Below are 17070 nucleotides of genomic sequence, written 5' to 3' on the forward strand. Positions count from 1 at the left end.
TTTTCTCCGAATGGGCAGCATCGCAGTCATGAGAGTCTCAGCTTCTTTTTGAGCCATGTTCCTTCAATGTCGTTTGACAGCCTGGCTCATTTTACCAATCCCAGTCAAGATGAATGAGAAGTGTGTTTACCCTTGGTGGGTGATCAGACAAAAGCTGCATGTAATTGTCCACTGGGTGCCTGACGCTCCGTGGGGATTTGTAATCATTAAAAAAAGAGAAGAGACTGTCATTGGAGGAGACAAGCTGGCACCTCAGCACAAAACACATCACTTAAAATAGCTTTTAATGTGGCCTTGACAAGTATTTTTGGATCAGGAAAAATGTGGTGTAAGGGTGTATGGTGACTGGACTCGCATACTGTAACTGTCACTCAAATGCAGAGCTGTTACCATTTCATGAAGCTCAGTAGATGCGTAGAGGTATACCAAGATAACCTAACTAGTCCTTGGGCTTTGTTATACATGGTGGCATTTAAGGGCTTCCTATGTGCACCGACTCACAACTACTACCTCCACTGCAGCTTTTCTCCTTTTCTTCCCAAGTGTTGGGAAATGGAGGAAGAGTACCATTCCCATCCCATTATAAACTGCAGCTGTGTATTATCACTTGCAGATTAGCTCTCCCTCAGGTTACCATGGATTTCAGACCACTTTTAGGGCATTACAGGCTGCCTGCATGTTCCCCGCTCTAGAGCAGATTATTGTCCTTGGTGCTACCAGACAGCAGCCCCATAATAAAAATCAACCTCATGTTTCTATTAAGGATCACAAATTCATGTCTCAAGATCAGCAACGTGGAGATGTACAAAACGGCTGATGAACAGGCTTCAGGTTTTTGAAGACTGGTGTCTCCACCTGGTTGGAAGTCACCTGAGGTAGGAGGAATGAAGAGTTATGTATAAGAACACAGGAGAAACCCATGGAAGCCGTTAGGAATGGGAAAGCAGATCAGACTCTTTCTCAAGAAATCCGGTGCAAAATGGGGCTGTGAGATGAGCTGACAGCAAGTAGCAAGCCTGGAAAAGGCCAGGAACAGACATGTGCCATGAGGTTGGAAGATTGTGCTGAGTGGGAGCAGCACTACTTCGGGCAGAAGCTGGATGCTTCTGAAGCAGGGGATCAAGTCAGTACCAGTCACCCCAGTTTCACCTCAGTTCAGAATTGCTCTTTACAGGGAGAGCCAAGGAATTCCACCTCAAAAGGCAGCCTCACACCAGGCGAAACAGGAACGTGGGCGAGCCTATGGCGGCGATCAGGACACATGGCTCTGCCCGAGGCTAAACGCCCTGCACCCGCATCGTGCTCCATTATTAAAACGCACCGGGCCGAACCACAAAGCCTCTGGCCCAGGCCCCTTGCAAAGAGACGCAGGCAGAGACTAGGCCGGCTTCGTGCCTTAACCCTGAGGCCATCACCTGCCGGCAGAGCTGCGCGCTGGGCTCAACTCAGGCTGCAGAGAACGAGGCATTGCAGTGCAGCCCATCCCAGCTGCGAGTCTGAGCGGACGCTGCCTGAGGCGCGCCGCGGTTCTCTGGCCGGGCAGGCAGACGGCCATTTCCAGCCTGCCCGTGCGGCTCCTTTGCGGCGGCGGCGGCGGGCGCCCTGTGCCCGGGGCCGGCCTGGCCCCGCCCGCGCCCCGCCCTTCATCCCGCCCTTCGTCCCGCCCGCCGCCGCCGAAGGTTGCCGAGCGGGGGTCGTGCGGCTCCGGCGTCCCGGCCGGCGTTTCCGGAGATTGCCGAGGGGCTTCGGCCCGTCCCCAGCCGCCACCGAGCCTGTGATCGAGGCGCTCCGGTGGGTCGGAGCCACCGCGCCCGCTGTTCTGGTCTCAGCGCAGGATTCGCCCTCCTCCTCCTTTTCCTCCGGCAGCGCCGGGTGTCGTGGTGACAGAGCGGGGTGATCGCGGCGGGGGGCGGCCGGGGCTCCGGCGGCGCGGATGGCGGAGGGCGGCCAGCCCCCGCAGCAGCAGCAGCAACCACAGCCGCAGCTCCTAGCCGCCGGTGGCGGTGGGGCCGCCCGCGGCGTGAAGCGGGAGTCGGAGCTGGAGCAGCCCATGCCTGGTGGGGACAGCGCCGAGGGTGGCCACAGCAAGCGGCTGCGGACGGAGGCGGAGGCCGACGGCGGCGGCATGCAGGTAGCGGGCAGGGCCGGGCCGGGCGGGCCCTCGCCGTCTCTCCCGCACCAGGGCTCCGTGGGAAGGGGTGGCCAGTCCGGGCCGCGTTTAATTTCGTGTTGCGGGATTCGATGTGTTGCTGGCGGGCGTGCGGCCCTTTCCTTCGCCAGCAGGAGCGAGGGGCAGCGGGCCTCTTGCCCGGGACTCCCGGCCCGCGGCGGCCGGCTCCCGGGCACAGCCCAGCACGTGGGGTGGCGGCGGCACGGGGCCGCGGCCCGCGGGGAGCTGCTGCTGGGTCCGGCGCTCCTGACACCCGCCGTTCTCTGCCTGCCGGGGACGCTTGGGAGGCCTCTGATGGGTACGAGGCACTGGCGGAGCTTTCGGGTTTGCCCCTGCTGCCTTGGGTGTCATAAACCACGGGGAGAAATCCCAGGTGATGCCTGGGAAGGGGGAGAGGAGGTCATGGGGCAGTGGCGGGCAGCTTCAAGCCGGTCACAGGGACTGCTAGCGGGATCTTAGGTTCCTGTTGTCTTCTGTCAGCACGCTTTGGTGGTCCCCAAAACATTGCTCTTTCCAGGGACATTTGCTTTTGTGTTTGTGGGGTGATGCTGCCAAGGTATTTCTGCTTTCCTTTGTTTGGGTGTTGCACAGGGTTGTTTTATTATAGCGAGTGCGATGGCCTTTTTTTGCTTCTGTTTCCTTTTGGCTAGTATATTTGAGCTCTTTGGAAGCAGTGTGACTTACTAATCTGAACTTGTTTCTTCTCGGGCTGGGAAGTGCTGCTGATAGTAGCCAAGGGGAGCATCCAACGTGCTTCTCGTCTAGATGCCAAAAGCTGGCCAGTGATCTTCCCTTTTTATTACTTAGGCTGTCTCCAGTTTGCATGCTCGAGAGTGGTGGTTTTGTTTTGTTTTTAAACAGCTTGCAGCAGGAGAGCTTTTGTTTGTAGTTCTGTTTGATGTGGAGCCTTCCATGGTGGTCTCTTCACCTCACAACATCACATTTTCCCTGGTATAATGGTGTGGGCTGAACTTAGGCTGGAGCGTCACACCTGAGTGCCGTCTTTTGTGCTCTTGCAAGGGCCGGCAAAAAACGTGCCATGCTCTTTTATTTCTTGAAGTAGTATCTCCTCCCACACGTAGGTGTCGAATGTGACTCAGACAATGTGTATAATTACAAGGAGAAAGATGTTGAGCACTGAAGGAGTGCTTATACGTTGTATCTTGCTAGGAGTTATGAATGAGTATGTGAGCATGGTGACATGAAACTCTTCCAGCTCTTCAGTGTTGAGTTGAGGCGCAGATCCTCTGTAGCTAGAAGAGATAAACCACTTTACCAGCAGTTGGTGGTTAAACTGATTGATGTTGGTGTAAATCAACTGAAAACTGCCCAGGAAGGAATTTGAACAGGTTTAATGAAACAGCTTAAACATTGTACTTATTTGGAATTTAGAAAAAAAGTGAAATCTCAGTGTACATAAAAAAGCTTCCCTCAATATTTTTATTGAGGGAAGCACTTTATTTTCTGTTCATTAAATAGTGCAAGGTAGCGGCATTCAGCCAAGGGGTTGTGACTGCACAGTAACATATGCCAGTGGTATCGGTAGAAGGATTAATAGTGGATCTTAGTGGAAAGTTGGGGTTTGTTTCTGTATCAAAAGCTGGCAAACAGTGGAGAAATCAGGTGGAAAAGTGAAACTGGCAGAGTTCAGTTTTAAAGTTAAGTGTCTGGCAGAATTCTTCAGACTGGGACTCTCATATTGGAGTTACTTGGTTGGTATTCTTGGTATAATTTTAATCTTTCTGTATGTGTATACATGCAGATTGGAAAGGTTTTTCCAATCAACACAAAAGATGAAAATAAACATAAATTCATGCACACACACACATATATATATTTAAACACCTATAACATTATGTCCAGAAGTTTCCTTTGACTTTTTCTTTTTTTACTGCTAAAGACTGTGATTTATTTATTTTAAATTTCTTCTCATGTTTGTAAGCAAGGAAAAAAAAACAAATTTGAAGCTAAACAGACAAATTATATCAAAGCTTGGAAAAATGTGTTCTTTAATGTTTGGGAAATTTGATATCTTTTTACCTAAAAGTCAAAACACAAGATTGTTTTTCAGGAGGACTTTCTGTTCAGATCATGCATTCTTTTGAAGGACCTTGTTTTAGAATATTGTTGTATTTTTTTTGTTTTAATATATTCTCTACATTTAACTGTACATAATGCTTACAAGAGGAATAAAGAGCCTTTTCTTTCATTTTTTTCTTTGCTTCCCCCACCTCCCCTCACATACTAGAAGTCTGCTGGAAGTAACACCAGCAACTCTTGTACCTTGTTTTTCCTGCAGATCCTGTCAATTTTCTACTTCCTATTCCAGAGCCACAGGCTGTTGCTGTGTAAACTTGGTGACCTCGTGTCTCTAGGCTGATAGCGAGGAATCCTGGAGTGCCGAGCTTTCATCTTTGCATAACCCCTACCTACTGATGATCCAGGATATGAACATGGCTTGTGATGGTGAAATAAAGCATTTAGCTATAGAAACGACTAATGCACTTGCAAAACTAATAGCTTTATTGGGGTTCCCTTAACAAGAAATGTTAAAAATAGCCCTATAAGAAGGTAAGGTTGTAGCTAGCAAGAACTTGGGGCAAAGTGTGCCTTAAAGTAGCCCTTCAATTGACTGGGCTTCTTGTTTTCTTCTGTCTCAGGCTAGTATGCTCAGACAGCTTATGCAGTTAGGGTTTCATTATCTAATCCATCTTTGATCAGGCTGGATAAATGGCGTTTGGTCAGTGCTGATCTTGTTAGGAGGGTGGTGTAAAGCTGCTTGAGTTGGGATTGGGACAAATCGGATCATGGCTGCTATCTGCATCTGGGGCATATTTCAGTTAATCGTGGCGTGGGAGGAAAAAGTCCAGCACAGACTGCTGCTTTTTACCTTTCTGTGGTCCATAAGTGGCAAAAATCAAATGCCACTACCCAGGAATGTCTCCTGGCAGTATTTGGTTATGTTTGTAAGCTTTGGAAGTTAAGGGCCCCAAAGGTACGGCTGCTTTTTGACTATATAAATACTACTAGGAACTAGCGTGCTTGGCTTGGATGAGTTGAATCGTTTGGATCAGCTTGCTGACCTGGGTAAATACAGTCCCTAACAGAATGAAGAAAAAAACAAACCCCAAAGTAAGTTACACTGGCTCAAGTCACTTGTAAAACCAAACTGAAGTGCTGTTGTTGATGAAGCTGTATTTGTTGCTTGTCAGAAGAAGTTGACTGTGGCACAGATGGAAGAGAAAGTGCTCTTTGCAGTAATCTCTCTCCTCTGTTCCTTGCAAGATGTATTGTGGCTAGCTGGGAAGTGTGCTTGCTTTCTCTTTGGAGCTGCAGACAGGGATGTTGTGTTTTGTCTTCCCAACTGAAATGCTAGAAGTGTATCAGCCAATTTACACTGCTGAGGGAAGTTATTAAAATATCTTTCAGTTGCTCTGCATGAGATTGAATTAGTTAATCAATTCCTCATTTGATCCCCAAACTGAACTTTAACTTTTTTTGTGGGGTAATATGTAATTGGAATTAAATGTGATATGTGAACAGAGCTGATCCTTGTTCCTCTTTCATGAATGACTTGTGCCCAGTATCTCCAAGTGTTTGAGCATATTACTCCCCTACAACCATGAGCATGGCTGACTGGTCAGGGAAGATAGTTAATGCAGCTGTGGTCTATGCCTTATCCAGTCCGCATGAACTTTTAGTGTTAGTGATGAGCAGTGACTTTGATTTGTCATGCAGGCCTGTCTGTGTAGGGTTCATACAGATGACTGGTGGTGCTGAGATCAGTCTCCTGTGACTAAGTAATGATGTAATAGACGGTAAGTCTTCGTTCTGCAAGGAAGTCTGTGGTTTCTCTTCCTACGGCAGGCCAGAAAATGGTCTACCAACTCAAGTCCTTTCAACGGGAAAGACTGGATACCCTGGACCAGCAGTGTGCCACAGAAAAGGGTGAGCAGGGTGGTGCTTCATGACAATCAGTGTTCTTGTTCATGCTGTAGCCCGTTTGTGGTGCTCCAGAGGAAGACAAGAAATCAATCTCCTGATCGTTTCCAAAGACAGACTTGGGTTTTACATGTAAGAGAGCTGACTGGCACTGTAATGGAGAAAGGACCAGTGAATAACAGGTTTTTGTGTTGTAGGGAACCTGTGGAAATCTGTATTTTTGCATACTACAGAAGAGAACATGTAGTTCCAAAGCTGTGGAAAAGCTTTGTAATGGGTTTAGCTTTTGCCTCTCTCTTTTTTTTCACACCATGACCACCTTTGTAAAGACCTGTACAAGGTAGGTACAAGATATTCTAGAAAAGAAACAAAGTTCCAGTTTTTAGAAGCTGCCTTTACATCCAGGATGGGGTTTCTTGGGATGCTGTTTGGATAGGCTGTTCCTGATGCGATGAGACATAATGAATCCCCTTTAAGTTTGTTTCTGTGTTTTTGTCCTTTGGTTTTTAAAAATATTTGAGTGTTTGGAGTTAGACCTGACACAGTCTGGGAAGACCTAGAAAATCTTCAGTTCAAACAAAATGTTTGGCAAACAGGCTGAAAGCTGGGATTTTAGAGATGTTGAGCGTGCTTTAATGTTGGCTCTTTTCTTGCTGTGTTCAGGAAAATGGAAAGTCCAAGTGAAGCATTATGGATCCAGGGTCTGTTGGAATTTCTCTGTGGATTTTGGAGGCCTGTGTCTTAAGGTGGTGGCTGTAGTTGGGAGGTTGGAAGCTGAACAGAGGTCTGGCTCTACTGGAGATGGTTTCCTTCTGTGTATGTGTACCAGCTGGAGACATATGCTTTGTATTTTTGCTTTTCAGATTTCCCACTTAGAAACACAAGCGTGCTGGCATTTTGCAGGAAGCCTGGGCTCCCCCTTGCATTTTGAAAAGGTTCCCCACCTAGCTGAGTTCAGAGCAGCGTGCCTCTCTCTCGGGCAGGTCCTGTGAAATACTGTCAGCTTTCCCTCACAACAGCCTAGCAAACACCTTGCTTTTTTACACCAGGGATTCGTGCCTGTGTTTCGAGGCTGCCTCAAATACGTGCTGGCTGCTGGAAGTTTAGCTGTGCTAGCTTTGTGCTTTATTGTTGGCTGTGCCGAGGGCTTTCAGCAGCTCTGCTGTGGTGAGGCTGGTGGCAGCAGAAATAGCAGAACAAGGAGATGGAAAGGAGGCAGCAGGAAAATAAAATGAAAAAAAGTAACTGCTTTATTTGCACTAGTGGTAAGGAAGCCAAACTGTAGTAGAGACAGACCTGAAGTGGATTCTGTGTGTGGTCTGCGATCCCCTGCAGACTGCTGCTGAAGGACATACCCCTGTTAGCTAGGAAAAATAAAGCCTGTCACCAGCAGCCTTTGGTTCACTGCACGGAAACCTCTGCCCCTTTTGAAGATATTAGGAGTAGCGTTGGTGGAAAGCGTTTTAAAACCTGTCCCTCTCGGCTGCTGACTTGTCTCATGGAGAGGGACAGAGCTTAGTTTTTATACAAAGCACAAGAGGAGGGCAGGTATTTCAGTTGACTGGAAACCTCTTATTTAGATATTACTTGACCTTCTGTGTATGTGTGCTTTTGAAATGCAGCAGCTGAGGGATCAGAGGAACATCCAGAAGCAAAGTGAGAGAAGCAATTAGAGGTAACGAGTTCCAGTTCATTGAAGCATTCTGCTGATCTACATTTTACAGTCATACTGAGTGGACACTGGAGTGTAGCTGTCATGAGATAATCCCGATGCTTGGGGATTAGAGCTGCTTGACTGCGTTTTGGGCCTTAACTCCCTTTGCTCTCCGGTAAATTTAATTTTGCCAGCAAGCTTTTTCTAAATTCAGGGAAATGCTAATTTGAAAGATGTGTGTATATTTTCCCCAGTGTGCGTTCCCTTCCCTCTGTGTCACTTTCCTGAGTGCACCTCCTTTCCTTCAGGTTGAATTTGAGATGTTTGTAGCAGCCAAGCCCAACAATGGCAGGGGCTGTATGAAATAGTCTTCACCAGCCCTGGACTGTGCCACCATCCTGACTTGAGTGTCAGGGCGTGGCCAAACTGTCCCACTGAGCTGTGCCAGGGCTTTGCTGTCTGCCATTGTATGTTGAAATTTCTAACCTGTGTTCTTGGGTCTGGAGAATTTCTAGGGTGTTTGAGCTGAGGCTTGTGTACTGTTCCAGCCTCCTATTTGTCTTCTCAAGCATACACGCAGCATCTATTGAAAGCACCCCTAGCAGTCGAAGGGAGCAGGGTGTACACACCTTAGCAAGGAGAGGATGCATTTAAGTAGCCACAAAGTAGGAAAGGTTGTATCTAAACCCTCTCTGTTTAATGATGGGCAGCAGCTGAGCTTGAGCTGGATCCAGCATCAGTTTGGGCAGAGCAGGAAACTTCAGCAGTTTCCGCCAGCTCAGTTGGGGTGACATTGGTGTTCAACCAGCTGTACCATTGCCACCTCCTAACCTTTGGAGTGTGAGCAGAGTGTGCTAGTGATTCATACTGATTAGAAAAGAGGTCATGAGATCTTTTACTTGCATCTCTTGGGTAGGACAGTGGGATTTGATCTGGTATGTTTTTGAAGTCTCTGGGTGTTCTTTGGGCTGTTGCCTGCATTTGCCTTTGACTAGGAGAGTTCGTTGGGCAGGAAGATTGCTTCTAGCCCACACTCTTTGAAGCCAGCATCCAATTGTTGCTTTTTCTGTGCAACTATCTTGAGTTTTATCTGCTCATAATTGCCTCAGCAATAATGCAAGTATTAGCATAGAAATGGGAAGAACCTGCACCATTTAAAGCAGGAGGGGAAAAGACACCAACATGTCAGCACCTTCTACCCCCTGGCTGTATGTAGCTAAATTTCCTATAATAGAGTGGCTAAAGAAGCAACCTTGTGTGGCATTTTTGTGTTGTGCAAATATCAAAATATTCTCCCCAGAGGCCTTTGAGGGTCTGGGATTTGAATCCAGCTCAGCTTTCTTCAAGGGACCAGAGTATGCTCTTCTTGCTGAGGCTTTCTGCACAAAATTTCCCCCTGCTATTTCTGTAGGAGATTCTTGCAGACACTTGGGGTGGTTGTCACCACTGGGGGCGATGCCTGGGAAGAAAATCCCACCAAGGCATCACTTAAAAGCCTTGATTTAGTGCTGCGTGGGCTGAGGAGAGGCTGTAGCTGGGATCCAAGGCCTGTAATTTGCTGCTTGTGATTGTTGTTCCCTTACCCAGAGAGGGATGGGAAGGTCACCTTTCCAGCCTGCCTTCCCTCTTGGGCAGGCGAGGCAGGAGAAAGGCTGGGCTCTGCCCTGCAGCAGGGCTGGATGCCTTCTTCCTGGAGCCTTGGTCCTGCAGGCAGTGTATCCGGGCGTGATCCTGTGAGCAGCTGCTGAGAGATAGTGTTTCTGAGCCGCCTCTGCCTGGCCGTTTGCTTTTATTCTGTTCTGTGGCTTTGCTGCCTTTTTGCGGGAAGAAGAAATGAGGGGAAATGTGTGCATTAAAGAGCTTCTCCATTACCCTTTGTATCTCCTGTCCGGGAGAAAAGGTCCATCTGAGGCCTCTTTGCCATCCTTGTTTGATGTTAAAAGCCGTAGGTAGCCTTAGAGCAAAGCTGGACTGTGGTTGGTAGGTGCTTCTTCTTGACTGTAGGCACCAGCTCTCTCAAAGATCATCTTTGGAGTGACCTGGCATGATTCCTGGGATTAGAGACCACTCTTTCTACTCCTAAGAGTGCGGACAGCCACACAGCCCAAAGAGATCTTGAAATGGTTCTTTCAGGGAAGGAAACAGACTTTGGTGGTGTTGCAGCAGATTGAACCGTGGGGCATACTGGAGGAGGTGGAAGCTGTCAATGTGGTATGGGGCTGATGGGATGCAGAGGAAAAGGAAGGTTATGTGATGGTGGCTGCAGGAATTATCCAAATTGTGTAGGGAACAGAGGCAGTAAAATACATGAATCACTTCTGCTGGCTTGCTGAGATATGAATGTCAGGAGAAATCAGTTGTCTTCAGAAACTCCTGCTGTCCAGTTACCTGTTTTGACCAGGAGTGGAATTGAAGTGTGTGAAATGCAGAATGCCCTCAATGCTCTAGTTGTAGGAGGAGGTGTGTTAGGCTATTGTGCTGTGGGAGTTGGTGTTTGTCCTGGGTGATCTAAAGTTTCTGGGCACTGTGCCCTTGATGGAAAGGGGTGAGGATATGGAGAGCATGCCAGAGTGAGAACCAGTGCTGCAGCGAGCTGCAGCTGGGAGAGGTTTAATACATGGCACATCCAGTGTGTTAGGGGCCAGAGCTCATACTCAGCAAGTGCCCATCAGGAAGATGTGACAAGAAGGTACTGTGAGAGTCTTAACTATGCAGTTGTATGTTTTGTGTTTTTAGGGATGACTTCATCTCTGTAAGTGTATCAGATGGACAAAGCTTTTGAAGTCTAGTGGGAGTTTTGTTATCAGTTAAAATGGGTGTGAGGTTAGGACTGAGAGCTATTCAGTATTTAATTTCTGACTTTTCATCTCATGGGTGGTCCCAAGCTGAATTTACTGCAGATAGTGTAAACCTTGCACTGAATACAGAATAACTAATTTTTAATGGTCTCTCCTGTGGTATCCACTACTGTAGTGTGAGTGCTGCACAGATACTAATGATCCTGTAGTTATCCTGATAGGTACAAAAAGCATATTATCTCTTACTGATGAAATGGAGACTTGGGGTAATGGTAATGAGACCAGTTTTACAAAACCCCATTGGCACTTGCAACCTTTTTGTAATTTTTGTTGTAGCTGATGGGGCTTTGATAATGCTTAAATCTTCGCTGTGCAACTCTCTGCAACTTCCGCTGTCTGTGTGACTACCTACAACTTCCACAGGCTCATTCCTAAGTGAGTGGTGTTGGACAAATGTGAAGTGGCTCATAGTCAACTAAATGTGAATCTGCAGTGTGCCCAGGTGGCCAAAAGGCTGATGGCATCCTAGCTTGTACTAGTAACACTGTGGCCAGGATTGTCTCCCTGTTATTGCTACTGGTAAGGCTGCACCTCAAGTGTTGTGTTCAGTTCTGAGCCACTCACTATAAGAAGGACACTGAGGTGCTGGAGTGTGTCCAGAGGACAGTGAGGCTTGTGGTGGGCACATGTCCTATGAAGAGTGGCTGAGGGAGCTGGGATTGTTCAGTCTGAAAAGGAGGAGGCTGAGGGGAGACCTCATCGCTTGCTACAGCTACCTGCAGGGAGATTAGAGCAGCCTCTTTTTCCTGGTGGTAAGCAACAGGAATAGAGGAAATTGATGCAAGCTGTGCCAGGAGAGGTTTAGGCTGGGTGTTAGAAAATATTTCTTTGCTCAAAAAGTTCTCCAACATTGGAACAGGCTGCCCAGGGCAGTGGTGGAGTCACCATCCCTAGAGGTGTTTAAACAACATGTGGACAGTGGTGCAAAGGGACATGGTCTAGTGTTGACCTTGCAGTACTGGGTCAAAGGTTGAACTGGATGATTTCAGAGGTCTCTTCCATCCAAATACATTTTGTGGTTCTGTGATGTTGTCTTCATCTTAAAAAAACTGCAGAAAGGTGTGTGTTAAGTAACTTGGTCATCACTGTATGGAAACTTTACTTTTGGTTTGAAATCTAACTTTTTAAGTAGAAGGGATGTTGCTTGTCTTTAACTACAAACCCACATACCTTTCTGTTTCTGCAGCTGTTTCTACTGCTCAGAATCTTGTGCTGCCAAGGTTTGAATGAAGCAGAGTCAGGGAAAAAATAGCTTCTAAGCCTGATTTGTTGTAACATCCTTGTGCATGAGGAAACAGAGTGGAAGTTGCATGAGCAGCTGTAACTGGTGCTTTTAAGTCCACAGCCCTTGCCTTTTGCAGTTGGAGTACTATTTTAGGAGAGAATGTAGCTATCTTGCTATTTGCCTTAGAAGCATGTTTTGGTCTGTTAGCAAGCAAAAAGCTGCTGTGTGGACAGGAGAGGTGGAAACCAGTTCTCAACTTGCTCCCTGTACTGGCTGTATAGGAGACCAGAAACTCTTCCTCTTCCTGGAGACAGGTCTCCATAAGCTGCGTCATCTCCAGACAGCCCTGGAGAACAAAACCAGGACTGGTGAAGGACTTTTCATAAAGGACAAGGTATAATGGCTTTAAATTGAAAGAGGCTGGATTTATATTAGATGTAAGAAATAAATTCTTCACTGTGAGGGTGGTGAGACACTAGACCAGGTTACCCAGGGGTACATACCCCATTCCTATAAATGTTCAGTGCCAGATTGGATGGGATTTTGAACAGCCTGGTGTAGTGGAAGGTGTCTCTTCCCATGGTAGGAGGAGTTTGAACTAGATGATCTTTAAATTCCTTTCCAAGCCAAACAATTCTGTGATTTTGGACTGGATGCTCTGTCTTGTTGCCAGGATTGTCAGGTGACTAGGATGAAAGTAGTATACAGCTGTAGAGAAGGAAAGCACACTCCATCTCACTCCTTTTCTCCCAGAGGAGGTAAAGACCAACCTGGCAATGCCTTTTCTGTGCCTCTGCATGTCTGCTAGGAACTCTTGTTGCTTTGAAGTGAGGGGAGGAGATGACACTGGAGCTCTACAGCTCTCACACAAATCCAGTGGAGACCTAGCATCTGTGTTAATGTCACCAGCTGGATGTAACAGCTTCTTCTCTATATGACCTTTATACCTGAGCACTTCTTGGAAACTTCTGACTTCCTAGGCTAGTTAGATTTCCCTGAGAGTGGTGGTTTGCATACCAAGTGCCTCATGTTGTGAGAATTGGGCTGAGAGGTCACAGTCACAAACAGCAAAAGCAAGGCCATCATTTGCCAGGGTGGGGTGGATTCAGCAGGAGGTGATAACAGCATTTATGAACAGTGCTTTCTATATGATGGGTAAATGTCAACCATGGGACAGAGAAAGCTTCAAAGAAGAGGCAGAAAAAAGCAAATGGCCCAACTGTGGATTTTGATTTTCAAGTAGAGGTATACAGTGGGGAAAAATTCTTTGTAGTGTTTTTGTGTGTTGTGACTTAACCCTGTCCAGTAACTGAGCACCACACTCCACTTGCTCACTGCTTGCTGGTGGGGTGAAGGAGAGTAAAAGAGAGAAAACTGGTGGGTTGCAATAAAGACAATTTAATAAGTAAAGCAAAAGCCATGCATGCAGACAAAGCAAAGCAGAGAGTTAATTTGTCACTTCCCATCAGGAGGCAGGGGTTCACCCAACTTCAGGAAAACATCCTCTGTCTGATGCGTGATGGTTGCTTGGGTTGAGAAATGCTATGACCTCAAACCTCCCCCCAGTTTTATATGCCAAGTATGATGTTATATGGTATGGAACATCCCTTTTGTCAGCAGTGGTCAGCTGTCCCAGCTGTGTCCCTTCCCTATTTTTTGTTCATCCCCCAGTCTACTTGCTGGTGAGGTGGTGTGAGAGGCAGAAAAGGCCTAATTGCTGTGTAAGCACTGCTCAGCAGTAACTAAAACATCTCTATGTTATCAACACTATTTCCAGCACAAACCCAAAACATAGCCCCATACCAGCTACTATGAAGAAAATTAACTCTGTCCCAGCACAAACCAGCACACCATCTATCCACTCCTCAGTTCTGACCTGTGAGTTAGTCCTGTCCCAGAACTGGACTGCTGTGATGGACTTGGATGTGGTGAAAGAGACTTGAGACTAGCATTTGAGTATGTGTTGTCTGACCAGTTATCTGATACGTGTCTGTGTATATGTGTGTGGATGGCTTTACTAGGAAATGAAAGGGGTGCTTGTAATTAGATCTGTGATCCTCTATGTGCCTCTGTCCACTGATTGCAGCCTTCTAGAAAAGACTTGCTGCTTTCCACCATCTTGCCCAGTCTCTTCTGTTGTCTTCAACAGGAGCATCTTGTAGTCAGTGCCAAATACTGCAGATTCAGAAAAAATCACTTCTTTGTTCATAAATTACAAACTAGCACCACTTAGAATTCTTGATGTTTAATGTCTGTCCTGAAACCTCTCTGTCTAAGGAGTTGAGAACATACCTGAGCATATCTCTCAGCCAAACTCTGAACACTATTTATCTTCTCCTGGGAATGGGTGTTTCCCATGAGGAAGGTGTTGACTGGAAAAGACAGAAGTGCTGTGAGACTTTTTGTGTGTTTTCCTCCTGTTAGTGCTTAAAGGGGTGAGTAAGGATTCCTCCTCTGCTGGTCAATGGGCTGTTTCATCTTGAGTGGTATCAGGTGTTTGTGGCTGCTTTGCATGCCAGGAGGAGCATGGGCTGTAGCTTGGACCATGACTCCTTTAAGGACTAGGAATTTAACTCTGCGCTGTTAGTTGATGGATGTAGATGGAGCATGTCCATGTTGCTTGAGAAGGTTTCCTTAAATAGGCATGACCTTTCCAGTGAATACAGGAAGATAGTTTTTGCATCGGGTTTTTTTTTTTTAGCTTGGCATTTGTTTCATTTTTGGAACTCATGATTACTGCAAGCATTTACCATAGAAGTAGCTCACAATCTTGGGAGCTTTGTGGGGCAGGGTTTGGCAGCTCTGTTGAAGTTTGATGGGGAGATTGGCTTCTTTGCAGTGCAGCATTCAATGTAACGTTTGTTCATCTCTTCTATGCTTGTTCCATCCTTTCTCTACCAGCCATTGTTTTTTACCTTTGGTAATCTGGTTCTCATTCTTTATTGTGCTGGCATCCAAAAATATGAGGCATTTTAACATACAGTGAAAAGACTGGCCAGGCTTTAACACGTAAGTGGGGTTGGACTAGATGATCTCCAGCAGTTCCCTTCCAGCTGCTAGCATTCTCTAATTGTGTGAATGGGAAGTGCTTCACTAGGTCTGACTCATCCTATAATACAAATATTCTTGGTGAGTTTTAGTATTTGTTGGTGTGGGGGTTGCAGGCAAACAGGGGAGAGTGGTCCTATCCCCTCAGAATGAGGAATCATCTGTCTGGGACATGAATGTGGTGACTGAAGTAGTGCTTGTCCCAGATCACCCCTGGGAGGTGAAGCTAGAGATGAGTGTTTATTTGACTCCTGTATGCACTCAGCTTTTCCAAGTTGCCTGGTTTCAGCTGTTTCATCAGTATTGCTGACAAGATGCAAGCATGCTCCTCTCTGAACTCTCTAGTCTGTCTCTAAATAAGCACAAAATCTCTGTGCTTGGGCTCCCATTTCTATTGTAAGATGTTAGGTAGACTTGTTTCTCTTGATTTTGCTACTTGCTGAAGAGATGATACAGATACTCTGTGTGGACAAACTGGCCAGTCTTGACTGTGCAGTAGTATCAACTGTTTTGTTTGGCTTGTTCTACTTGATCCTGAAATACAACTTTCAGGCCCATTCTCCTGAGGAGTTCTTTGTTCTAGGTTACCAATTTCTTGGTGCTTGAGTTCTTGGAGGTTTGCAATTAAGATTCAGAGGTGTGCAGATCTGTCTGGTTGATTCTGGGATTAGCAGTTTTTACTTCTGTTTTCAGACTAGGATTTTTAAGACAATCTCCACATCTTTGGGCCCTTTGAGCTGGAGTAAATATGTGGCATTGTTCCCTTTCCATGGGTAAATTCCTACCATTGTAAGACCTTCTCTGCCTCTGACTTCCTGAGCAGGATTTTGATGATTAATGCAGTCACACTAAGTAGTGGGGAAGTTATTAACTCGAATTCCTAGGTAAATATTTTCTGTCTCATATGAATGTTCCTGGGATGCAGATGCTGTTGGAGGATTAGCTTCACAGTCTGGACAATCTCTTTATCTACAGGTGGTCACTGCATAGTGCTTGTCATGGAGGCAACTATTTCCATGAAGTTGGTAGGAAAAATTACAGACTGCCTTCACACAGAAGTGCAGTGGGAAGAGAGGATGGGATGTGGTGCCACTTGTCACCCAAAGGCTGCTCCATTCTAGTGGAGTCAGGGCAGGTGGTGCTGCATTTCCCAGTGACTTACTTGCACCTCCGGCGACTCTTAAATTAGCCCTGTGCTGGAGTTGCTGGAAGTGTGTGTTGTCAAACACTAATTTAGCATGTTATGTCAAATGCTAATTTAGCATGTTATGCTTGAAGCTAATTGGCAGGGTGGAAAACACAACATGCCTGTAGGAAACCTTTTTCTTACTGGGAAGACCTTAAACAGTAAAAATGTAAAACGTCCAGTAGGAAAATTACTTCTTCCTCATATGGTTAGCAGTGATAATCGAAGGCAAATTGTACAATGCTGTGTTCAGAGTCCTCTGGTAGTATTGTCATGGCTTCTGCTCTTGTTTACAGATTTCCCATGTAGCTGAATTAAATTAACCAGACTGGTCAATTCATTGCTGCTGTATTTACCCCCCTGGGCAGCATTGAATCTGGCAGGGATGGAGCATCATTTTGACATGCTGCTTGGAAAGGGAGGATGTACAACAAAATGAAGTAGTGTTGCTGCTTAGGGGAGAGGTTCACAGTCACAGCTCAGATGTCAAAGGGAATAGGGAAGGTTTCCAAAAGTCGTTTTTCCTCCACCACTTCTAGTGTGGCTCTGTCACTTGAATGAGTTAGGTAATGTGAGTTTTTTGGTTGTGTATGGACTAGCCAGAAACTAATGTTTATCCATAGAGTTTGTTCAAGGCTGATTGCATTACAGGAATCAAAACAGGTCTTCATAGATCTGTTCATAGATTTAATCCTTTGTTTTTAGCAGTTCAATAACTGTATTCTTTAGCCTAGCCTCCCTTAATTGAGCTTTTAAATTCTGATGGATGTAACTGCAAAGTAACACACAGAGGAATCAGTCAGCTCCATCAGGCCACTTGTGGAGGAGCACAGATCTTGGAGCACTGGGCTCAGTGAGCCATCTTTCCTCCCCTAGTTTGGGCTAGGCGGTCTCCTTGCTTAATTGCTGCCCACTCCATCTAAGGATGATTCTTGAGGATGCCTGCACACATCTTGTGCTGCATCAGCCTGTTGTGTAAATAGAAAG

The 17070-nt window shown here is 46.4% G+C and overlaps 1 protein-coding gene and 1 long non-coding RNA gene across 4 annotated transcripts in view; one reads left to right on the top strand and one right to left on the bottom strand.

Moving 5' to 3' along the window:
- On the bottom strand, window positions 1-1591 carry LOC135181559 (uncharacterized). The gene is made up of 2 exons (XR_010304920.1): window positions 1416-1591; window positions 1-870 (listed from the first exon to the last, which is right to left on the bottom strand). It is a non-coding gene; the product is annotated as an uncharacterized LOC135181559 (long non-coding RNA).
- An 84-nt stretch (window positions 1592-1675) lies between these two features.
- The window catches only part of RBFOX2 (RNA binding fox-1 homolog 2), a 171951-nt gene continuing 156556 nt past the window's right edge, over window positions 1676-17070 (top strand). For 2 of the 3 annotated variants that reach the window (XM_064155349.1, XM_064155350.1), the window contains exon 1: window positions 1676-2131. In XM_064155349.1, the coding sequence (XP_064011419.1) occupies window positions 1934-2131 (198 nt within the window). In that variant the 5' untranslated portion in view covers window positions 1676-1933. The remainder of the gene's footprint in view (window positions 2132-17070) is intronic. The other variant, XM_064155348.1, reaches the window with a different exon arrangement.

Source organism: Pogoniulus pusillus, chromosome 15 (genome assembly GCF_015220805.1).
Source record: "Pogoniulus pusillus isolate bPogPus1 chromosome 15, bPogPus1.pri, whole genome shotgun sequence".
NCBI lineage: Eukaryota > Metazoa > Chordata > Aves > Piciformes > Lybiidae > Pogoniulus > Pogoniulus pusillus.